Source organism: Diorhabda sublineata, chromosome 5 (genome assembly GCF_026230105.1).
Source record: "Diorhabda sublineata isolate icDioSubl1.1 chromosome 5, icDioSubl1.1, whole genome shotgun sequence".
Taxonomy (NCBI): domain Eukaryota; kingdom Metazoa; phylum Arthropoda; class Insecta; order Coleoptera; family Chrysomelidae; genus Diorhabda; species Diorhabda sublineata.
The window spans coordinates 6,526,867-6,552,675 of record NC_079478.1 but is presented as its reverse complement, the minus strand read 5'-3'; the positions used below and the strand labels follow the sequence as shown (position 1 = coordinate 6,552,675).

General features: G+C 31.1%; 3 protein-coding genes across 4 annotated transcripts in view; 1 reads left to right on the top strand and 2 right to left on the bottom strand.

The window, feature by feature from the left end:
• Nucleotides 1–1,437: 1,437 nt before the first annotated feature.
• LOC130443720 (coatomer subunit alpha) lies at nt 1,438–10,893 on the bottom strand. Its single transcript, XM_056778478.1, has 13 exons — nt 10,205–10,893; nt 9,856–10,148; nt 8,792–8,950; nt 8,457–8,736; nt 7,109–7,345; nt 6,703–6,913; nt 5,427–5,656; nt 5,047–5,367; nt 4,168–4,391; nt 3,375–3,654; nt 2,731–3,026; nt 2,304–2,561; nt 1,438–1,951 (listed from the first exon to the last, which is right to left on the bottom strand). Exons 1-13 carry the CDS (start codon nt 10,698–10,700, stop codon nt 1,568–1,570), a joined length of 3,669 nt encoding a protein of 1,222 aa, XP_056634456.1. The 5' UTR covers nt 10,701–10,893; the 3' UTR covers nt 1,438–1,567.
• A 379-nt stretch (nt 10,894–11,272) lies between these two features.
• On the top strand, nt 11,273–16,707 carry LOC130444330 (U4/U6.U5 tri-snRNP-associated protein 1). Its single transcript, XM_056779415.1, has 4 exons — nt 11,273–11,671; nt 12,780–14,402; nt 15,871–16,108; nt 16,299–16,707. Exons 1-4 carry the CDS (start codon nt 11,452–11,454, stop codon nt 16,525–16,527), a joined length of 2,310 nt encoding a protein of 769 aa, XP_056635393.1. The 5' UTR covers nt 11,273–11,451; the 3' UTR covers nt 16,528–16,707.
• Nucleotides 16,708–17,276: 569 nt separating this feature from the next.
• Nucleotides 17,277–25,809, bottom strand: part of LOC130444759 (kelch-like ECH-associated protein 1) — a 29,948-nt gene continuing 21,415 nt past the window's right edge. For both annotated transcript variants that reach the window (XM_056780044.1, XM_056780043.1), the window contains exons 7-10: nt 24,456–24,667; nt 22,304–22,509; nt 21,808–21,984; nt 17,277–19,169 (exon numbers count right to left, since the gene is read on the bottom strand). In XM_056780044.1, the coding sequence (XP_056636022.1) occupies nt 18,970–19,169; nt 21,808–21,984; nt 22,304–22,509; nt 24,456–24,667 (795 nt within the window). In that variant the 3' untranslated portion in view covers nt 17,277–18,969. The remainder of the gene's footprint in view (nt 19,170–21,807; nt 21,985–22,303; nt 22,510–24,455; nt 24,668–25,809) is intronic.

Below are 25,809 nucleotides of genomic sequence, written 5' to 3'. Positions count from 1 at the left end.
AATTTTATTAGCGCGAATTTCAAATATGTGTTGAAAGAACAATAGTTTGTATGCTTTACACTTATGTGGGAAAATAAAACAAATATTTCAAATAATTACCGTAATCTCATGTATTAACAAAAAATATAGAAATATACAAATCTGATGTCTCATTTCAAAAATATATTTGAAACGATTCTGAGAGAACCATGAGAGTTAACCACTGTCAACATCATAGATCATTACGAACATAGACTTCGTTAATATAACTGATACCAGTGAAGTGTCAAAGACATATAATTCGGTTGATAAAGTTGGTACAGTGTAGAACATAGATCAACAACAACCAAATGTGATTGTATCTTATGAAAATTAATTTCTGATTTTCATTGTTTTGATGTCAAGGCCTATAGGTTTTCTTTTTTAAAACGATCTTATCACTCATTAATTATCACATATTTCATAAAAATGTTTCATATTATCATAATTAGTGTGCAAAAATTATTATTTATCAAAATATTTCTATATATATTTTTTTCTTGAAAGTTTGATGCAGCACATTTTTATATTTAATCAGATTCTGTTACAATACTCGTAAGCTAATGACGTACTAGAGTTTAATTATGTTAATAGCTCATTTTAGTTTGTTTATCTGTGAGATAAGGGGAATCAGATTAAATTTTAGATTATCACAAATTATAATACATATTAGGTATTTAGGTAAATTTCGTGACTTCTTATTTCAGTTTACCTGATCAAGTCCAAGTTCAAACGTTACTTTCAAAATTCGCAAAGTGAGAAGTGAGCAAATTTGAATGATTTTACCAATGAATTTGTTAATAATTGTTATACAAATAACAAAAATTTTGTTCATACAATATTATCAAATGACTACAAGAAAATTTTTTTGCTAATTTGTGTCCAAAAAATTAAGTTAGCAAATTTCAATACCAACTCCAATTTTTTTGATCCTGTGGACAATTTTTACAGCAAAATACATCAGCAACAAAATCCAGATGATATGAACAGTAATTAAAAAGCTCTGCCAATCAAAATTCAATTTTGGAGTATTTTACCCAAAGAAATGACCAATTTCATTCTTCAAGTTTGTCGTTGACTTTACAAACAATTACAATTGAAAATCTACGTGCAATAAATACTATATGATGACAAACGTATTTTTAAAGCTTGTAAGACCAGCAAATTTTGATTCTAGGTAATCAGCTGGAGTGAAAGTAAAATTAATTTTTTTGCAACTAATCATCCCTCTAGAGCAATATTAATCTTTTGTAAAGTATTTTTCAAATAATTTTAAATAGGCATTATCATCGTTTTATGGGAGGAATTGACCATAGCGAAAAACACTTTGCAACCAATTCTTAAGGAAAATTCTCTTCATGCGTTTGTGTGTAATGGATAATTATGTGAAAAAAAGGAACTAAAGGAGAAAAAAAGAAATTCAAAAAATTATTTTTATTCGCTTTTTCAATAATGTACAATTTATAGAAAAAAAATTAAATCCCTACATTTGATATATAATAAACATATTAATACTTAAATACATAATATTAAAAATATTAGCCATACTTTATCTAAACTGATGTACACTTATCCTCAAACCAATACAATCCTTGCCAACCTCGGCAACTTTACAAACATTACACAATGTTCCCTTATATTTAGGCAAATAAGAAGTTCCACATAGAGGACATTTTTCTTCAGCTTTTCCTCTGTAAATTGGGGTATAAGAATGTCCACATAAGTTAAATGGATTATGTTCATCGTAGAGTAACTGAAACTCGTCTGTAAGATTAGAATCGCAAGCTTGTAGAATCTTCCTAGCTTGTTGTGCCACTTCTGGTCTGGGACCGAGTTCTAAAAGTCTTTTTGCAAATGAGGCTGCCGTTTTATAGTTTTTAAGTTTAAAGAACATGTTTAGAGCCGTTCGTAATGTTAATATTTGATGTATTGGCTAAAATAAGAAAAAATTATGTGTTAGTTACAATTGTCACTAGTCAGATAATTGATGTTTATTCATGGAAAGTTCAATATGTATAATAATTGTACTCTATTACATATGAAGGAAAGAATGGCTTTAAAATACTGGTAAGTAAGTGTCCATAAGATGTGAATCTATGAGCACTGTTTTCTAATTGTATTGATAAACGCTGTAACTACTTCATTTGATGAAGGCTTCAACAACAATATTAATGTTGTTGCGAATCTAAATGATTTGAGCTACCCTGAACTACTTTGAAACGAAAATGATAAATAAAACTTGTTCTTTTAGTAAAATTTAGTGCAATTGAAATGAATGTCCCCACCTGTAATTTACAATGTGTGAAGTAAGCAGCCATTTCACATTGTCGTCTTTGTTCTTCGGGAGTAGATTTTGGTAAAGTTTTTCTTAAAGTTTCCATTTGTAATCCACAAATATATTCACTACATATCCTCAATAATTGCTGAGCTTCTGATATTTCTTGTTTATTATCTACTACAAGTAAAGTAACAGAAAGAAGTAGTGTTTGTAATTTTTCTATGGCTTCAGTGAACTTTCCTCCTGTAGTTAATTGGTAGCAAACCTAAAAGGTATTAAAGAATCAATAAGTAAATAAACTTCAGTATAAAGTGAGACTAGTTAAAGTAATGTTGTTCAAAGTTTTTTCGATAGTAAATGCAAATGTAAAAACTGATATCTAAAAAGTTTGTTTTGGTGAATTAGCACATGAATATAGTTTTTAGCAACTTTACCTGCAATTTTGCTACCAAATCGTTTAATTTTACTCCTGATGCTGGTAGTTGATTTTTCATATTGGAGTCTTTCCAATTCCGTAATGGATAACTGAAAGCTGGCGGTATATTTTGTTGCCACGAATACACGGTCCTAGAACTACTGTACAAACTTGTAAATAGGTATTCATATGGCTTGAAATCAACAACGCCCAGTTGATCGTTAAGTAATCTAGCAGCTGATTCAAACGAACCAGCTGCAACATGATCTGCTACTAATTGTGAATTTTTTGTCCACGTTAGAGTAGGTGACGGACCTGAAATAAAAGAAAATCGTAAACATTTGATTACATAGTCATATGAAAAATAAAATCGAAAAGCAGTCAAAGCACAACGTGCATGAGGTAAGCATTACATTGATATAATGTCAAATCAGTTATTGTGATACAGTATGTTAATATCTATAGGATAAATTTATTAATGCCATGATAATGTCAGTAAACACTCTGTGTATTTGTTTATTTTATCTGCATATAGTAAGTCATTTTACTCAAGACTTGTATTAGATTAAAACTGTAACATACACATGGTATTGTAAAAAAAATCCAAATAAATAAATTTCTATATTTACTTTCACAACCATAGAGAATAAAATAATATCTTACCTTGTGTTGGTAAATGTATGTAAGCGCCTTCTGTTTCGATGGGTACTGAAGGACCCAAATCGGGTATTTCTAAACCTTCATCTTCCACGTCCCAACCTCCGTCTCCTTCGCCTCCAGAAGCAGCTGCTTCAGCTTTTTTTTCGTCGGGATCTAATTCTAATTCGTCATCATCTCCCCATCCTTGTGCATCTTCTAAACCCGCATCAGATATTGGTTCGGCCATTAGTGATTTCATGTTGGCAGAAGCTGTAGCAACAGCTGCAGTATTCTCGAAAAAGCTCTATAACGTGTAATTGATGAATAACATTCTATATTTTTCCCAGCAAATGGTTAAACTTCAACAGAAGGAAAGTACCAATGATTGATGAGGGATTAATGGTACTGACAAGAGTTATGAATAATTTTTAATTACAAAACCAGTGAGAAATTATAGACTAAACTATCACAATCAAAATATAGAGATATCAGGGATGATATTGGGAGGGATATAAATGAGATGAATTGGCAAAGAGCATCCCTTGAAAAGTTTTGAATATAGTAACCAGTACAGGAGATGAAGTAGAAGAAGTATAATTTGAAATAAACATTAATTCAACCCACAGCACTTTATGGAAAAACATACTGGGTAATTAGGTCTTACAAAGAAGAATTTAAATATCTATGAAATATTTGGAGAGTAAAAATTTAACAGGTAGAAATCATGCGAAAAGGCAAAATGAAAAACTGTTTGTTATGCTATGTAAGAAAGATGAGCTATGGGTGTTTATAAACAAAAAAATTTTAATATACTTACTCTGGTAACCGTCAACAGTGGCCAGTTAGATTCAGCTTGCTGAATTGGAGGAGGTGGTTTCAAGAATTTTGCATTGGGATTTATATCTGGAAATTTTTTATCTTCGCCTATTTGTTCTCTCAGTTCCTCTGCTTCGGCTTTCATGCCGTGAGTAGCAGCTGTCAGATATGCTAATGACAATTGGTTGGAACTTTTCAAAATCTTTACTCGTTCCTCCAAGTCACCTAAACAACAAAAATATTGAAAGTAAGTGAATTATAAAAAAATTTTAGTCAAAATGTTCCAAAACACTATTATAAATATGTTGAATATACATTCCACATTAAAATTTCTTCAGAGGTGGAATTAAAACTCCACTTATAGGGAATTAAAACAAAAATGTACAGGAAATTTTTATGAATATTAATTACACCTTGACATTATCTGGGTAGCAGAAGCAAACTATAGTCACTTTTTGATGGGCAGTGGTTAGAAGAGGGGCCTCAAATCAATGTAGTTTCACTATCATTGCTTATTTCATATTAATAATGCAACTCAAGTCAAGTTCAGTAGACAAAGGCTTTTTTTAACTCAAGGTTATTAATCCTTGTATATGGTTATTTATGTTTAATTCTTATGAGATAGTTTGCTGAGGCTTATGGTTTGTGCTCTGATGAAAATTTTGTTCTTGTTTATGATCCGTATTCAACTCATAAGTGATTTATCTGATCCAGTATCAGTGTTTCCGAGAAGCCCAATAATCATTGTTAGGGTTATTGCTTATTGTTTTGCCATTTATACCCTATGAGATAAATTATGTAGTGAACTGCATCTCAGAACTTTTTGTCAAGCCCTTTAAAAGAAACAATGAAAATAATGAGAAAACTATTTTATGCTTACCTAGTAAAAGTGCTGCATGAAATTGCGAAGACCTAGCTTTCCTAATTTCAGCAATTTTCATCATTTTTCTCAGTTTTTCTAAATTTCCAGTGATTAAATATAAAAATGACAATTTCTCGAAACTCTTTGTTCTTTGGTAGCACATTTCAACCACCTGATGATTTCCTTGCCACAGAGCAGCTTGTGCAAGTTGGTCCCAGCATACTTTATCATTCAAAGCTTTGGCGGCTTCTAGAGCTATTTCAATATTACCACAATCGAGGGCGAGTGTAAAACGAGTTTTATCATCTTTCACAAAATGTAGTGCTACTTCAGGATATCCTGTAATATAAAATGATTTTTTATGGATTTTAAAACAATTAAATTATACAATAACTCACCTTTCTGTTGCAAGTAAGAAATCATGGACTGTCCCACTAATCGTGAGTTTCTAACCATATATAAAACTTCTTCGTACTTATGGTTGATTAAAGCGAGTTTGAATTTATATTCCATTGAATCAACTGTAAGAATCCTGGGTTTACATTCGCGATCTAAACAAAATATTTGATTTCCTCGTACTCTGGTGATATATACTGGAAGATCGAGTGTTCTTATGATACCTTGATCTCTGAAATAATGAAACATCTTAGGTAACGTTGACAAGCATTTAATTAATATTTAGAAGAAATAGAAGAAGAACAGCAAGAAATAATGAGAGCCTTACGGTAAAAGAAGCCTTATAAAATATTGAAATAGGATAACAAATGGAAAGAATAAAATAGTATCAGAAAATGAATAGAAATAGATTGGATGTGCAAAATTGTGGTAGAAACAGCAGATACTGAGGGAATGGGAACATAGTGTAATAGAGTACAAACTCAATGTGAAAATGATAGCGCAAGGCATCTGGTACAAACAAGTTACAAATTCTATAAAAAAATTTGTTGAAATAATTTTGAAACTAGTAGCAATAAGTAGAGAAAGAAGAAAAAATATTTATTGATTGAACAAATGATTAAACGAAATATTAACAATAATAAAGGAGATGAAAATACCTAGAGGTACAATACTAACAATAAAACGCACTAATAAGATAGTTGGGGTAAGAGTACGTCAGAGGAAATTATAACGGATATAAGATTAATGTTTCGAGCCCACTGCTGTTTATATTTATCAAGTAGAGGATAGTCAAGAACATAAAAAGACAATGTGAACACATAAATACAATTAGATATAAGAGCATGGAAGCCATAAAAGTGAGTAGACTTATACACCGAGAATGTGATTTTAATATAAAATTTTAAAAATAAAATCCAAAACTTAAAAAAATATGGTTCTCAAAAATGGAAATAAAAAAGAAATGTGTACAATAAGAACCAGAACCCTCATCTGGCATCTGAAAAAGTAAAAGGAATAAGAAGTTGAAGGAGCTGGTGATAAAAATTTGAAAGATTTTGAAAGGAATTGGGAAAGACAAAAATCATGTAGCAACAGGTTTCGAAGAAATAATTGTTTGATTTGTGATGAATTTTAGACCAACGTAACCTCAACATAACAAACCTCAGTTCAACAAATTACTGTATATAACGAATATTTAATTGTTACCCTTCAATCTGTTTTATCGAGGTTGCACTGTATTAAGATCATTAGATGAGCTAAATAATTTGTACTCACCCATTTTTAAGTGTATATTTCAGGTGATTGCTGGTAGTGTAAATAAATACTCCTGTATCATCCCATGCCCCCGATTTCACTCTGGTATTTTCATGTAAAGAACACAACACATCCAGTTTTCTGTTACAGATGGTAACATTATGTTTTGATAGCAAAGCTAAATGTGACATATCAGATGACCAAACTACATATCTGCATTTATTGATTTTAACTGAAAACAAAATAACTTGTTAATAAATAAATTTTTTAAATGATCGATTGACAATGATTTGAAATTGTTTTGATAACTTTTAACCTTAACAAATAATGACTAGTTTTCTTCTTTCTTCTTCTCGACGTTGCCAGACCATATCCAAAAAATTTTTTATGAATACAAATTTTGTGTCGAGAGTAAAACTTAACTTACCTTGTGCTAAAGTTCTCTTTAGCTGAACATCAAATAATGTTACGTGTTCAGCGTCTCTAAGTAAAAGCATACCAGTGCCGGCATCAAATACTTCATCACATGTTGGAGTCTGCACTTTTTTAGTTACTTCATTTTTTAAATTTTTAATAATTAATTGGTGGCTTCTATCCAAAACTGCGAATCTATTTCTGGCTACCCACAATGCAGTTAATCCAGATGATCTCTTACTTTCTGCTTCTAGTAATAGAAAAGTATTATATTAATAATATATAAAAATAACCAATATCTCCAAAAAATCTTTTCCGTTACTGTATATTATTTATTTTTGAAGTATTTTTTAAATTGCAACTACAACTCAATCTGAAGTTTCACTATTAGAATCCTATTTGTCTTGATAACAAGTTTATGATAAACTTAAATACAGATGTAAAATTCTCTTTAGGAGAATATCTGAATATATTGAAAAATCATTGCATTCATATTGTTGAAGAAATTAATAATTCAGATGTTCTACATGCTACATTCAATTCTATCCAGAAAGAAAAATATACAGGAAGGAATTCTTTGAAAATGCCAGTGAAAACATCATCTTTCTTGACAAGCTTGCACGATTCAAAATATACCTTGCCATCAAATTGTGCCTGAAATAAAGTCAAGCATTTGATAAAGTTTACCACAATGGTTTGTTATTTAAAATCAAAATGACTCTCCCAACTCATTTTTTCAATTAACTAGAATCATATTTATCAAAAGATATTGGTTGCGGGTTACGAAAATTCACTAATCTTGTGTTAATAAAACAGGTGAAAATATAAATACTTCTACATGGTGGAAAGGGGCATGTAATAAGTCTGACAAAAATTACATCTATCAACTATGCCTTCCACAATGGCTGCAACTGACAAAGTTTTAGCATTTATAAATTAATACACACTACAAAGAGAAATCAATTATCCACAGAAAGAAGTAGAAAACTGGCTTTTGGGTACCATAACATCAAATTTTTAAAAACCGAAATCCAAACGACCATGTCTGATATTCAAAAAGAAGTGACACAGAGTCAGCTGGCACAGAAATTAAAGAAAAAATTGATAAAAATCAAAGTTAATTTTTAGAACATGAAGATGATTTTTAATTAAATTTCAATTAGGTATAGGAAAATTTTGTTTAAAAAAAATAGTTTTCTCTTTGTTTCAAAATTTGTCAGCTTTCTAACTATCTTAGAATTCATTTTCAATTATTTGTTTTTCATAAAATAAAACAAATTTCAGCCAAGATAATATTCTCATTCTCTAAGAATATTATCACATCACATCTTTAAATACAGGTAATGCACATAACAAGGTACCTGGTACATGATCTTCACGTTCTTGTTCTTTTGGTATTGTATACAAATCATAGGTACTATTATCCAAGTTTGATGTACGAGTAGAGAGAAGAACTGAATTTTCTGCTGGATTGAAGGACATTTTGTACACAGGAATTTTTCCTCCGCCACGAAGTTGTATAACAGGTACATCTTTAGATGTTGTAAAATCTAATTTCCTTAAGAAATTCTTTTTAACATAGTATAATAGATTTCCATGAACTGTATATGCTGGACGTTCGCGTTCAAGTTTAAATATAACCTTAAAAAACATACAACCAGTTGAAACAGCAGTGAAAATTTTATTAAAACATTACCATTCCATTATCGTGACCAGCAGCAAAAAGGTTCAAATTAGGATGAGATGTCATGATCCAAAATCTTTCATGTTCCCTTCTAAATGTATGCAAACATGTTCTTTTAACCATATCCCATACTCTCATACTTTTGTCTTCACTATTTGAAAGTATCAACTCCTAGAAATGTAAATTACAAATTTACGTGTGAATGCAGGTCCCTAGTTCCCTTCCATTTTTTTAGAAAACAAGATAAGCTTGTGGTAGTGTAATTCACAAAACTGTCAGATTATATTTAAAAGGTTTCATCCTTACAATATCATTTTTTGAGAAATATGGTCTCTATCCTATAATCCCTTAGTATTAAACACCAAAATAATAGTTTTTCAAATTAACAAGATTATTAAAAAAAAACTTTTTATGAAAATGTATATCCTATATTTTTGCCAGTTAACTTCTCTGGAGCAGAAACCTTGAAAATATATGAAATAATGATAAAAATCCCAATTTCTATGTACAATACTTTGACTCCAGAGAATAAAAAAACTAAATAAGAAGAAATTATAATGATTAAAAGTACAGGCATAAGTAATAAAGTGAAAAGTAATTGTCCACTAAGTACTATATTAGTCTGTGGTTATTGCCAGTGCAGGTACCATATCAAAATGCCATCCTCTTCTTTCCTTTCTGGGAGGGGCTCTGTGGAGAGCACATTTATAGCGTTCCTTTTGCATAAACCTCAGATGATTTGAACCCATTTAAGTTATATGTTATCATAAAATAAGTCTTTATAGCTTTTCTCTTCTCATGTGCATAAGTCTTCAATAAAATTGTTTTTCTATTTTAATTAATAATAATTTAACACTGCAGACTATTAAGAAAATTCTGCTTCTGGGATTTACTTGTTAATTTTATCTAGTAAATAGGAAATATACAGAGGTATGTAAGTTATATAAAATGGAGCTGCCTTTCAAAGAAAATCAGACATCAGGTGAAATTCAAAATAGCAAGGAAAACACATATGCATTATTAAAATGCAAATAAATTCAAAATAACCCATTATTTTTATTGAGAAAGTAATTTACTTGACGTGGATGAAAGATGACACAAGAGACGTTGTGGTAATGGCCTCTGCATGTATCAACTTCCCAAGCTTTTGAATCATTCATCCTCCATAGTTTAACCTGTCTATCGTCAGCACCAGAAACTATAAGAGGCAAAGTTGGATGAAAACTAGCCCAATTAACACCTCTATCATGGCCCTCTAAAACGTGCTTCACTACAGCATCTGCCTGGCCAAATAAATCTGTAGCACCGGGATTTTTCAGGTGTTCTTCAAGTCCTGCTGGTCCAGGAGCTACATTTTTCTTTCTTAAACCTAAAAAAAAATTTATATATAAAACATGTATACTTAGTCAAAGTCATTAAACATACCTGAAATATCCCAAATTCTAACAGTAGAATCTAAAGAAGCTGAGACAACCAAATCTTCAGTTGGATGAAATGCAGCACACATAACATAATGATTATGTCCAGTTAATACACAAATGCAAGTTCTACTTTGCCAATTCCAGATTCGGATTGTCTGGTCATCTGATGCAGATAATATCCAGGGATATTCATGATGAAACATAGTAGTACGAATATAATCCAAATGACCCAGAAGTGTAAATAAGCACCTCTTTTGTTTGTAATTCCATACTTTGATTTTATAGTCATCTCCACCAGATACAAAAAGCGGCTGTTGATTATGAAAGCAAATGCCTCTTACAGGACCATCATGTTCTTCAAATTTTTCCAACAGAGTACACATACGATAATCCCAAAGCTGAATACAACCATTATGAAGTGTAGCTAAAATCCAGGGTCTTTTAGGATGAAAAGAGAGTCCTTTAACTCGAGCCGATTTGGTTTCGAATTTAGTTAACATTTTGTTTTGATAAACTTTACGTTTTTTTCAGCAAAATATTTAGAGCACTTATATGAATTTATAATATTAACACATGTTTTGTCTTAATGTAGCGTAAAAATTAATTATTTTAGGTAATAATTAATTTTATAAAGTATTGACGTGGAGACCAGTCAAATCTAAAATCTGACACGTCAAAATTTGTGAGTGGCATAATTCTTCTTTTTCTCATATATGTAATACTCCTTTTTCTTTATAAGTAAGATTGGGATGTTAACCATGTCATGTAATATACTGTTAAACAATGTCATTTTCTATATATGATTCCCAAATGCTACACAGTGAAATTATATTTTAAATCAGTCCTTAGATCCAGTACAATAAGTTTATCAATGCATCTTAAATAAATTATAGTGTGCTTTAGATAGTTATCGAGGAAATACCGATTGAATATAAAGATATTTCCAAGCCTACATTATGTATTGTATTGATAAATCATAAATGAAGGATATTAATTAATCGGATGTAATAAACCAAGAATTGTTTGTCAACATTTTGCCTGTGGACGCTCCAAATGAAATTTAATGTCAACTGTCAGAAATAGATATTGTCATATGCCGTATGCACAACAACAAACGTTCGGTTACGTTTACTTGGTTAACTTTTAAGTCGAAGATCTTGTTAAAACTATTAGGAAACGAGGTATATGTCAATCTTGAAAAGTAATAAGTACATGGTTTTATTCGATAATACGTAATCAATTCAAATCAGTATGGGTTCCAGTAGTAAAAAATCTAAGGATAGGGAGTCGAGAAAGAGGCGTCATGATGATACTAGTGGATATGATACTCCAAAAGAAAAGAGACACAAGCACAAAAAGCACCATCATAAGGATAAAAGACGAGAGAGGTCTAAATATTATGAAGACGATGGCAAATATCGTCATTACGATAATGTGGACAAGAAAACAAAAAAAACCTATGAAAGTGATGGTAAGTGTTACAGGACTGAACGATGTTTAATATTCCTTTTGCACACTTTCTCATTCATAAATCTATATAAAAGAATCTCATTATTATCTCTTCATTAGATGGGTTATTTATAAGTATAATTTATTCAAGGTTATGCTAAGTTAAATGGTTAATATAAGAAGACTTATTTTTTTATACAAATGAAATGATTTATAAAGTGCTCATAAAAAAATAAGCTCAAACATTTCTGTTATACATATCTGCTAATCATATTTTCGCTTGATTACTTAGAATGAAAAGACAATCTTTGGAATTATAGATTGAGGTGCTGGAAATGGGACTGCCAAAGAAACCATTCCCTACTAAGTGCTTATTATGCCAAAACATATTAAACAACTACTTGAAGGTCAAGACAAGTTTTTTAAAAATCATAACAACCCTTATTTATTGGTTCTTTCATCCCTTATTTGTCTCTACATGTTTCTGTTTTGGGATTTCTCTATCTGATCTGATATTATTAGACCACTCTAGTTCTAATTGCTGGTTGCAGTTGTGACTTTCTTCTATTTTCATCTTGTCTAGGTTGCCATTAGGTGTTGTGTTATTTGCATTGAGAAGAAAAACTAAGCATTTCTTGTAATCTGTGGTGGGTGCAAATGGGTTAGTTTAGAAAGATTTTTGAAGTCTTTAATTTGTGGTAAGTATGATAGCATTAAATATATAGAGCGAGCGAGCTACTTATGGTTTCATTTTCAGGATAAAAAATATTTTTGGTTTTTATGCATTAAACTGAAAATTATTTGATATTAAAATGTTTTATGTACTTTCTTTGACAATTTTGGTGAGTAAAATGTGTTGAGTACATTATATTTGAGTAATTAGTACAATTGATTTGTAATTTAAATTTTTTTATCAAATTTTCTTAGGAAATGAATGAATATTAAAATTATTGATCCCTAATAAGCAGTTGAAATAATAGATTCTTATAAATTGACATTGTAAAACCCAACTTATGAGCCTAAAAAGTTGATTGTCTTTAGTGAAATATCCTGATGGGTTATTTAAATTTGATATAAACATGAGAAGTGTGCATATATTTTGCATTTATTCTAAATTTCACATTTTTTAGATTCAGATATTATTGAGATCATTGACAATGACCCATCTCTACCTCAAGATACCTCTAAATCACACCATTCAGAATCTCCTGTGCACACAACTTCAAATAAACAAAATGTTGAGAGTCTGTCAATAGAAGAAACTAATAAACTTAGAGCAAAGTTAGGTCTGAAACCATTAGATTTGGGTAATTCTGGAAGCAATTCTTCTAATAATATAAGCAATCACAATAAAGAAAGTGATTTGAAGAAGGATGATTTGGGTGAATTTTATCATAAACCAGCAGAAAATCTAATCCAGAAAGCACAACAAGAAAAAATTCGTTCCAAACTTCAAGAAATACGTGAAAAACGACAAATTCACTCTAAATTATCTTCAGTAAAGACTTTAGGAGAAAGTGACAGTGAAGATGACTTATCATTATGGGTAGACAAAAGTAGAAAAATTGATCAAGCTAAAAAAGAAGCCGAGAAACGAGCTAAAATGTTAGAAGAGTTAGATGCTCAGTTTGGTATAAGTGATTTCGTCGAATCTGAGAATAAAGCGAAGATGAAAAATAAGTACACAGAAAAAGATCTTAAAGGACTCACTGTTCAACATGATGTTGATAGTTTCGACGAGGAAAAAACTGTTATTTTGACATTGAAAGATAAGGGAGTTTTAGAAGAAGATGAAGATATATTGCAGAATGTAAACATGATAGACAATGAAAGATACAAGAAAAATATTGAAAACAAAAAGAAGAAAGCCGAATATAATCCATACGAGGATTCTGAATTTGATGAATATGGAAATTATCAAGAAAAAAGTTTATTGTCAAAGTATGATGAAGAAATAGATGGTGTTAAAAAAGATAATTTTAAGATAGGTTTTGATAATGTTATTGAACGCAAACAACAAGCAGTTCTTTCAATTAAAGCCAAATTGGCTAAGAAACGTCTAGAAAGTGTTGCTGATACAGGACTCAAAATAGCCTCAGACTACTACAATGAAGAAGAATTAGCTAAGTTTAAAAAACCAAAAAAGAAAGTCAGAAAAATAAGGAGCAAGGGAAAATTGTTAACAGCTGATGAATTAAAACCTGACAATTCTGGAATAGAAGCTATAGGATCTAGAAGACCTAAAATTAAACAAGATGTAGATTATGATATAGATGATGTACCATTAGCTAATATTCCTACTGATCTGAAAGTAGATGATGATAAAGATGATTTATTAGAAGAGGCTTTACACAAAGCTAGAAAAATCAAACAAAAAGAAAATGTTATAGCTAACATAATTAAAACTGAAATTAAACCAGAACTAGAAGACGAAAATCTAGATGGAAATAACATAGTTTTAAATGCCACAGCTGAATTTTGTCGTACACTGGGAGATATCCCAACCTATGGCAAGTCTGGTAATAGAGAAGAAACTGAAGATGCAACAGACCTTGAGAAAGAAATTAAAGAAGATACAGTCGATAGTGATGATGATTGTGAAATTATCGAAGCTACAGGTTGGAATAGTGTAGATACCAATCAGCAAGGTATCAGTTCTACCCAAATTGGTGTTCAAGATGTGCAAATATTGGGCGAAGAACCTGATGTTAGTACTGGGGTAGCAGCTGCTCTTCAATTAGCTATGAGCAAAGGTTAGTATTTGTAAATTTCCCATGAAATGCATTAGATGGGTATAGTTGGAATAATTGAATAAAAATTAGAAACTATGTCCTATATCCTAATCAACTCAATATAACACTTGGAAGTAGCTACAGACTTTTTCAATGACTCTATTAATGATAACTATTGTCCAAAATTACTGCATTTTTAATTGTATATATGTTTTTTCTAATGATACATGTTAGTCTAAATATATGGCATATATATTTCTCTGAAGTGAGAATTGATTCTTTTAATAAGCCAACTAAACTGTTCAAGTAAAACAGCTATTGGTTAAAAATAAGTACTTTTAAAATTCATCCCCAAAGATAGTTGATGACAGGCTTTAGATACTACTTTTACAGATATTCCTTGGAGTTATTGAAAATACCTACATTAAACAGAGATGATCATAAGATTATGTAGAAAAAATTGGGTATTTTTCCTATGCATATATTTGTTTTTTATCAATTTATCAGAAATAATTGGGTCTTGTTTTGTGGTAAAATAGTTATTGAAATGTAGCTCGAGATTGGTGGTATTTTTCCTAATCCTAAAATCCTACTTGCAAGACAGCCACTTTCAAGTCAAAATCCAAGACTACACCACAATTTTACTTCCAATTATGTCAATAACTCCACGAGGAAGTGCGCTTGGCCCGATCCTCTATCTTATGTACACAGTTTATATTCTTACACACAACAACGTAACTATCACAACATAAGCAAATGACATTATTGCAATAGCATCTCATCAGGGCCTAGCTATTGGATGTTATTTCCATGTGGCTGAAAAAATGAATGAAGAGAAATCTGTTCATTTTAACTATAAAGAAGGATTTGTCCAACTGTGATATTAAACGGGCATCTTTTGCAGTAAAAATAGAGTGCAAAATACTTTGGGATTCGTTGAGGACTAACCTGAACACACACATACTAACCAAGAGAAAGCAATTGGGACTAAAACTGAGTAAACTGTACTGGTTAATATGTCGAAGGTCCCAACTAACTAATATACAAAGTCACTCTGAAACCTATCTGGAGTTATGGTACTCAACTATGTTATGTATTGTATTCAATGATTTTAGAAATATTCCAGTCAAATATGGTATGTACCCAACAATGTTATTGTGATCTTCAAATAAGTCAGTTTAAGAAGAAATATCTCACTTCTAGAAATATTCTCACTGCATTGGCTCAACCTCTGATAAGACCTCCAACCCAGCGAATGCTTGCTAGGCATCTTCTGGGTGATCTGCCTGATAGATTTGAGTGTTTTAGTAATCAAACTATATTTTTTCCAAGTGAAAGGAAATTGCCACTGTGCAATCTTCCTACAAGATCATTTATATATCACTGTTAACCATTTGCTCATCCTAAATTTTACACATTGCAAATAAAATAGGGGTAGTTTAAAAAAATTAATTATTATTAATAAAGGTTTCTTCCTAATAATTTTTAGGTTATCTTGATAAGGAAGAGAATAATCGACCATCAAATTCACGTTTAGCACATCTCCAAGCGAAAAATTACTCTATAGAAGATAAGGCATATGGAGACGATGGAGATCGACAGGGCAGAAGGGAAAGATATGCTGGTCCCATAACTGATTTTAAAGAAAAAGAAGGTTTCAAACCAAATGTTAAATTAGAATATATCGATGACGAAGGTCATATTTTAAATTCCAAAGAAGCTTTTAGGTATGAAAGATAACATCATATATTTTCTTGATACAATCTATATCTATAAAAAACCATTAGGATGATTAACTTGCATTTTTTATGTGAATAATTAGAAAAACAAGCTTCAAATATTTTTCCTGAACTGAATATTTAAAATATTTTGCACCATTACGTTGTTGAATTTTATTAATCCTTGTTTTTTTTTCAGATATTTATCCCATAAGTTCCATGGAAAAGGCCCGGGCAAAAATAAAGTAGAAAAAAGGATTCAGAAGAGCGTACAAGAGCAATTAATGAAAAAAATGAGTTCAACTGATACTCCACTGGGAACTCTGCATATGTTACAGGCAAAACAAAAGGAAACACAATCACCGTTTGTAGTTTTATCAGGTAACAAACAATCCCAATCAACATCTTTATCTAAAACGAGGCGATAATTTTTTTACATTTTTAGTTTAATTTAAAGTAACTGAAAATTGTAAATATCAGTAAAAATGAAAATTTTCAGAATATGTACAGTAATTAGGTGAATAAATATGCATGTCCGATTTATATTAAACTCTGTGATTTTGTTTAAATTAAATATGGATGAAAATTTTACCAAAACTCGTATTATTTTCCTAAAAATCTTATTAGTGGTACAAACAAAACATGAAAATATTTGTAATTTGAGTTGGCAAACTGATTTTTCTATAAGTTTTGTATTAATTAATAAATTAGAATTTCTGAAATCATTATCGACATTCTTACTTTACACTCACAGTTATAGTGAGTCTTGATTGTGGAAACACAGTTTTGGAGTAGTGATTGTAAATTTAATCTACTGAACATTGACAGAGGAAAAAGAATAAGGGCAAAATAGTGGGTTGGTAGTTATACCAAAAAAGAAAAAAGGTAAAAATGGAGACTCGCAGAAGACATAATAATGAGTTCAATATCTCAAGTAGCTTTTGAAAAATTGAAGACAATTACAATAAACTATATGTTAGCGATAAACTGACTTTTATTTGGCTTCTCCTGGAAACATCGGCGATCTTTCTAAAAACGCTCGATCAGGGAAATCAATCGTGTGCGTCAGCATTTTTTATGGGAACCTATGTTGGGTGACTATATGTATATATACTGTTGGTTACTTGTAAAGTTGCTAATGTATTTCCAATAATAGTTTAAAAAAAACAAATAAAACTCAACAGGAATGTATATTTTCTCATGTTTATATGAAGACAATAAAAACTATTACATTTATATTTTACAAATATACAAAATATTTACAAAGTTTACATTTACATCAACCAATATGGAGAGAAATTATATACCAAAATTTTGTACAAATATTTATTTACTTCATTACAGCCTAGGCTTCCTAAAATTTGAACCCTATAACCATTTCATCGTAGTTTTATCTGGAAAGATTCACCAACTTAATACGAATGTTTCAGGAAAAATTCACAGCAATAGATATACGAAGGGGAAATAATAAATACAGTATTGAGAAAAGCACAAACATATCTCAAATCATAACATTTAATTAAATATAGGAATTGTTCAATCCAATGTTTTCTATAATCTTACATCATATCGAAAGTGTTGATATCATACTAAGAAGAAAGGAAACAATAAACAGGAGTAAAAAATAAATTGCAATACGATCATCATAATAATGAAAGGAAAAATAAATGAGGATGAAGAGTTTGCTAAAGTAATTCAATCGTACTTTTATAAAAGCCTTCAATAAAATTATATAGTCTCTAAGTAAATGTGGAATATGAAAGGAAATAATAAATGTGATGCTAAAGTTCAAAAGAGACAGAAAGAAACTAGTAATAGAAAAAACTATGAGACGAAGAAGATCAAGAATGATTTTTGTTGCTTTCACTCTTAGCATTCAATTAAATATGAGAATCGTTCAATCTAATGTATTTCCCATCATACAACATATCAAATATGTCATACTAAGGAGGAAGGAAACATTACAATTACCATAATAATGAAGGGAAAAACAGAAAAAATATCAAGAACATACTGGATGAAGAGTTTGCTAAAGTAGTTCAATCATACTTCCACAGCAGCCGTCAATGAAGTAGTCACTAACTGAATGTGTCATCTGGAAGGGACATAAAAAATGTGTTGCTAAAGTTCAAAAGAAACAAGAAAAAATTGAGATATAAAAACGTTTAGGGATGGAAAAGATCAAGAAAGAGAAAGATTTTTGTTGCATCCACTTTAAACATTCAATCCTAAATCTAATGTAATTTTCATCCTCTTGTACAGACTAGTTTTAGAATTTTTCACAAGAATCACTTGGTTTGATGTACCAAGAAAGAAGTAAACAAGATGCGAAAAAAATAAATTGTAGTATACCATTACCATAATTACATTTAAAAAAAAAGAAAAATGAAAGATAAGAAATTTGTTGCAGTAGTTCAATTGTACTGTTCAAAGCAGCTATTAAATGCGGACTAGGAAAATAAATAAAAAAGATGTTGCCAAACGGAGACAAGTGGATAAAGTACCTTGATAGTAAGTTTTTAAAATTGGCAACAAATTTACATTCAAGTAGTACTAACTGAAAAAGTTTATTGTTTAAGGATAGTACCAAAGGCAGTTTTCAGTTGGTGTTAAAATTAGTATTCGGCACTACGTCTGTTCTTAATACTTGGGGTCAATACTGCTACATCCGAGTATTGACATATATGTTATTTAATTTCTCTGAACTATACTTCATATAAAACTTAGTGTTCCAAACTGCTTTCTTCATTCTTTTTCTCTATGTTATGTTCAAGTAATTATACGCTATAGAATAACTCGGACTTTTTTGATGCACTTTTTCAACAAAATGCATTTTTTTCTCTATCAAACTTGTATTGTCAAGCAATATACTATCTTTTTGAAGAGGAAGAGGGACACTGCTGATTTGTTTGAGTCAATATTATACACGAATCTGGTATACAAGGTTGATAGCAAACTGCACTCGCGTGACCAGAACGACCTGAAGTTAAAGGTTCACCAGTTTCCCACACGTCTCGAGCCGGGTCGTAAATTTCAACGTTGGTAAGGAAGTTCGTACCGTCGTAACCACCTGTAATGAAGAAAAATTCACTAAATACTTGATTTGAAGTTGATAATGGATACAGTAGAACAGAATTAACTACACTGAAGGTATAAGACTCATACCAAAAAAGGAAAAAAGGCGATTCGTAGCCATTTCCCGAGGTCATGGAGTTAACGTTAACCAGTAAATATTGAGATATCTTTAACAGCTGTAGAAAAATATGGGGAGTTCAAAGCAATCGCACTGGATATATCAAAGGCTTTTGACAGGGTTTGGCATGTCAACTTTGTAAATAAGTTATTACTGTACGGTTTATCGTTCTCACTTCTCGGCTGGCTTAGTAGCTTTCTCAAATACCGATACATTCAATTATCTATCGATGGACACATCTCCGAAAGGTTTGAGGTCAACGCTGGTTACCCCAGGGATGCATCTTGTGACTTACTATCTTCCTCCTGTACATCAACGATCTACTCGACGAAACTGCAAACCTGATCTTTAGCTTCGCCGACGATAGGACACTGATATAGCCGACACAATAAACTCACCCAAATCCGTGGGCAGCAACAGATAACCATCCTAAATACCTATCTTGAAAACATTCTGCAGCTCAGGATTTGTCCTGTCTGGACATAAAATATCACCATCACCGCAAATTCGCTTGTTGGGTGTTGAGGTTTGTGTAATCACATGGTGGAATTAGCTAAAACAGCTCCAAAAAAACTTGGAGCTCTCTTTAAAACTAAAAAGCTATATACTTCTCAACGACTTCTTATCTCCTATAAGGTCAAGATTGGTCCATATTTGGAGTATTTCTCGCACATCTGAAGCTCGGCTTCCAAGAATGTCCTGACGATGCTCGACGAAATACAGAAGAGAGCGATTTGACTAATAGGCGATCCAAAGATGAACAGAAACTAGAACAGCGTATAGCATAGAAAAGAAGGTCGTTGATCTAACTCTGTTTTACCAATACTACCACGACAGATGCTCTTGCGAGCTGTCAGACATAACCCACATAGGGCAGAGTTTGTAAGACCTACTCGACAGGCAGACATGTCTTTCTTTGGAGAAGTGCAAGCCTGTACAATCAGCTACTAAGATACCAATTTCCCGAACACTACAACTTACAGAAGTTGAAGATTAATATCCACAGGTTTCTCCACACCACGATGTTATTGTCTTACAACTCCTGAGAAACAATACTGACGTTGAATATCTTTATCTCTATGAAGACGCAACGGTTTTACTGTTAGAAAATGGTGGTATACAGAGAACGCCACGCGTCGTCGGAAGACAATTAAATAGACCGAACATTCCTGCATTTCTTGATCATACAATTCAACAATTGGTGAAAGGTTTACCAAACATCGTAAAATAGTATCTGCATTATTCTGGTATGCTACCTTCAAATTTTACTGCCAGTTCAGAAATCGAAGTAGCAATTTCCATGTACTCGTCACTACTTTCCGAAAGCAAAATAGCAGTGGTTAAAGCAGAACTTGAAGTATGGAAAACAGTGACGACAAGTACCTCGCCTACCTCGAAATCTAGTTTGGAATGCCTAGATATGTGCGTTAAAAACCTTTATTCTAATATTTACACATTATTACAAATCTTGGCTACCATTCCTGTATCCACTGCTACCCCAGAAAGGTCATTCTCGAGCCTAAGGAGACTGAAAAACTATTTACGAAACACTACGAGTGAAAACAGACTTAATGGTTTGGCTTTCATGAACATTCACTATGGAACAGAAATTGATGCAGATTAAGTAGTGGATATATTTGAAAAAAAAAGATTTCTTCTTTAATAGTTTTAGATTTAGCGCAGAGGAACGAAATTAATTTAACCATTTCATTTAAAGTTAAGAACTTTATAAATACCTATGTCTTAATTTTTCCGATGAATATATAGATATTAAATTTCATGTAAGTATATTTGTGTTATTTTATTTACTTCAAACCAAACCCCCTCTCCAAAACTAACTCTTGACCACGGTAGGCACCACGCGAACTACTCAAGTGTGATAGGGTTTAGGCTTTTGTGATTGCTTTTCACATTAGAAAAAAAAATATGACACATTTGGTAATTAAAATCTTTGGAAATTTTCTATCACTTTTTTATGATTTTTTTCAAAAAAAATTGTTATTTTAATCTATTAATATTCCTCTTTGTTTTTAAAAGGTATAATTGAGAAGTTTTGGGCGTTTCTTGCCTCAAATTTAAACATTGTAGGTTGAAGGAATAATGTATCATCAATAAAATATTTAATTATTAATTTTTGTTTAGCTAGTTGATCTTTAAAAAATAAAACTGATTCCTTGTTTAAATCTCAATAATAATGTATCTAAATGTTCTTCATTTTAGGTCTCTTGTTTTAAAATTAGTTTTTTTAATAATTTTTGAAAAAAAAATTAATTTTAAAACAGAAGAGACCTAAAATCAAGAGCTTTAGATGCACTAATACATCAAAAGGTCTAAGAAATGAGAAATTAAAGAAACCTCAAAAGTTGTGGTGAAACGAAAAAAAATAAATTTTACTAAACTACTACATTAGTACTACCGAATTTTCTAGGCTAGAGCATTTTAGATACTAAGGGTTACATGTTTCAAAATCAAATTTGTTTTTGAACAAGTAATCCGATTAATTATATAAACATACCCAATGCATATATTTTACAATCTAAAACAGTAACACTAAGAGCACTTCTTGAAACTTTCATAGGACAGACCGTCTCCCATACATCACGTTCAGTATCATATCTTTCGACGGAATTCAGCTGATTTTTCCCATCATAACCGCCAATTACAAAAATGAATTGGTTAATAGCAGCTACCCCTAAAATAATATAGAAATTAAAAATATGAAAAAATATTTGCCAGTAGATTATAATTTACTAAATAAATAGCTTTACGAAAAAAAGTTTGCCTGTATACCACAAATCAAAGGAAATATAACTTGATAGTGTCACTCACTTTTAGCAACAAAGTGCCTAAGTGTTCAAATTTGAGAAAACTGTCACTATTCTAATATTGGAAGAGTGGACATTCTGTCCAAGTATCCAGTTTGTAGTCAATCTTGTTTAACAAACTTGCAGTAGTTCATATGTACCAAATATTCCAGAACATATTCTTACAAACACTGAAAAAATTATTACCTGCTCCACTACGTGGTATGTTCATAGGTGATATCATTGTCCATTCGTTATTTTCTGGATGGTAACATTCAGCACTTCTATGCCTCTCGACGCCGTCATATCCCCCAATGGCATACAATAATCTATTAACTACCGCCACACCAACTGCCAATCTTTTATAATGCATGTGCTTAACGTTAATCCATCTATCTGTATCTGGATCATAACTACAAAACAAATTAATAGATTTGGAAATTGGTTATTGAGCATACTGGTTACTACCACTACAACAACATTCATAATTAGTTGGTCTGAAGGTCACTGAAGACAACCGCCCTAATGAATAAAAAACAAGCAGTTACTTGAAGCAATTGCTTTTAAGCAAAAGGAAATGCTACGTGTATTAGCAAATGCTATGTTTTACTACGTCCCTTCACCACAGTTGTAATCCACTGTGTTATATTTTATATAAGTATAGACTAGGGTCGATAATTAATAAAACCAAAAAAAGTAATAGTAGAATAAAAACGAGGAGAATATGATAAAAAGCAAAAAAAATTAATTTACAGGCGATCTGTGGTCGGGAAGGGAAGGGGGGCAAAGTTGTAGGTAATGAGAAGATCTACAACTTTCTATCTACTCACTTTTTCATATAACCTCAAAATTTAGGTCAAAAATGCAAGTTTTTCGTTTTTAATGTTTATCTTTTACAAAAAACATTTTCAAAAATCTGGTTTCGACAAATGCCACAGAAAAACTTTCACGTTATTCATAGCTGTTAATACAGCCCTGTGCATCTCACCAGTATCAGTTCCAAAATAATTTGCTATCCACTCAACATTTTCGCGGTCAAATCGATTTAACTTTCGGAAATCATCGTCTGTACAATTTTCACGTACACAAATATACACACCTCTTGTGTGTAAATTGACTCATCTCCTGATGGGAACAATTAGGATCTCTAAATCATCTGGTTGGGTGGTACAAAGCGTTCCTTATTTTACCCTCCATTAATGTATCGTCTCGGATTACCAAATTTTTGTCTTATGTTAATGTGAAGAATCAAAAATTTATTGCATTCCTCGAGATTTATGGTACACGATCCTAATGGGGACCCACATTAATTGACTCTAAATGTTCCTTAGACACTTGAAGTTCCATTAACGTATCAAGTTACGTTCTTTATTTTATATCGATGTGACTCTAACGACCATACATATAATTATTTATAACATTTTGCATAATAGGATTTTAATATTTAAAAGCGATCTGTGAACGAGGTCTTTAATAGACAAAGAATATAGTCAACCATCATTGGTTAGCCCGAGGATACATTACACTATATCTTTACAGCACTTTCATATAATATTCAGTCATTTAAATAACTTAATTCACAATTTTGAAAGACTATTTATTAACATAAGATATAAATAAAGTGGTTTCAATAATCTGAACATTGTTCTCTTTGGATGTTAACACTATATAGAACACTTTATGTGTGTTTATTCTCTCTTAAATACTAATCCTATTGTATACAAAAGCTATAATTAATTATATTTATGGTCATTACGTTACATCAATACAAAAATAAGGATAAGTAATTTGATAAATGGAACTTCAAATCTGTAAAGGACATACGGAACCGCTTAAGTAAGACGTTGAGGACGGTCATTTTACAATAAATCTTAACGAATATGATAGTAAGTAGAAGTTAATTAGGTAGATTTATGATTCTTCTCAGTCACATTAATATAAGACAAAAATGTAATCAGAGACGATACGTTAATGGAGCATAAAATAAGAGACATTTGTATAACTTAATATATGGTTAACACATCTTGAATTATTGAAATTGCCTGATTTGAGTAAATGTTGCAGAGTTCGAACCACTATGAAAATTTGGAAGCAATTCCCACATTAAAAAAATTAACTCCCTGAATTATCATCTCATTATATGCAAATTTAAGTAATTCTTTATACTTTTACTAATAGCAATTTCTAAAATTTTCAGCGATTGCTCTAAACACAAGCAATTACTCAAGTTTTTATTGATAGGCTTCCAAGTATTTACTTTGATTTTATAAGAAAAAGTATTTGCTAAATTTTTATTCATTAGGGTCAATAACTTTCAATGTATGCGATTATATTTTTGATCTAAGTAGAAAATTCTAACCATTCTACACTACTATGATACTTCAGTCCTTCACTTCCTCCCACTGCATATAAAAGACCATCCATTACGGCAACTCCGACCCTATTTCTTGGAGAAGACATAGGTGAGCAGGGTCTCCAATGGTCTTTTATCGGATTATATTTATCTACCCAATCGGAATCATAACTATTGCCTGGACTATTGTTTCTGCCCCCTACTGCATAAAAATTTCCCTGAGGAATGAAAAAATAAATAACAGTATAGATATGTGAAAATCACCATAATAATGTAAATAAAAACAGAAGGAATACCAAAGAATATCCTGGATGAAGAATTTGTTCAACACAAAACTTGATTAGACCACATTAAAAACGAAATATACAGGCAAATATTAAATACAAAACCTGCCGAATAATACGTAGAAAAAAATCAACTAAGATGGTTCGGACATGTAAAAATGATGAATGAGGGAAGGATTACAAGAAGAATAGTAGAAGCCTGAACAGTGAGAACGAGAAACAGAGGAAGCACAAAGCGATTGAGAACGAATGAATGAAATGGGAAGAATTTTGAAAGAGAGATTCCATGGAAAAAAACTCAACTCCCCGTCTTATACCCGGAGGGGTAGATAGCAGGATTAAGGGAATATCAATTCAATTCAATATGTATTTTCAAAGCAATATTGGGAAAGAAATAAAACAATGTGTTGGTAAAGTTCAAAAGAGAGGAAGAAATAATTAAGAAATAAAAAAGTCAATCCAGTCATTTATAATTTTGAACGGTGTTGCGGGTTAAGAACTCAAAATAAAACTGTCCAAGAATTTTTTAAAATGCCAACGTGCCCACCAAATAAATGATTGGGTTACATGAGCTTCAAAATTGTGCTTCAAATACGAACTGAAGAATTGAGGTTATGTGGGCATTTAATTGAATTTACATTTGTATTTTTGTAATGGGATCAAAATCGGGCTGATTAAAAAATTATTTTCTTACATTATTGGATGCAAAAACAAGTTCAGAAAAAGCATTATTACTCACTAAAGAAGTCTAAAGTATTTGAGTAATGTTCGTATTTTGTATTGTTACAAATAATTTCGCGAAATGGGTCCTTAAGCCGGCACTTTTATGAAGTCCTAAAATTCGGCGAAGGCGACGACCTTTGATATACGATTGAAATACTTGGAATCCGTTTGATATTTGTTTTATATGAGTTTTTATTTTTTGGATAATTTCTATTTATTTATTTTGTTTCTTTATGTTTTAGAAGATTTTAGAATTATTTTGGGATATTCTTTATACATATATAAGTTGTGTAACGCAGTTTAGCTTAGTTTAAAATAAATAGTCGTAGAAATCAGAATGAATTAGCAAAGTA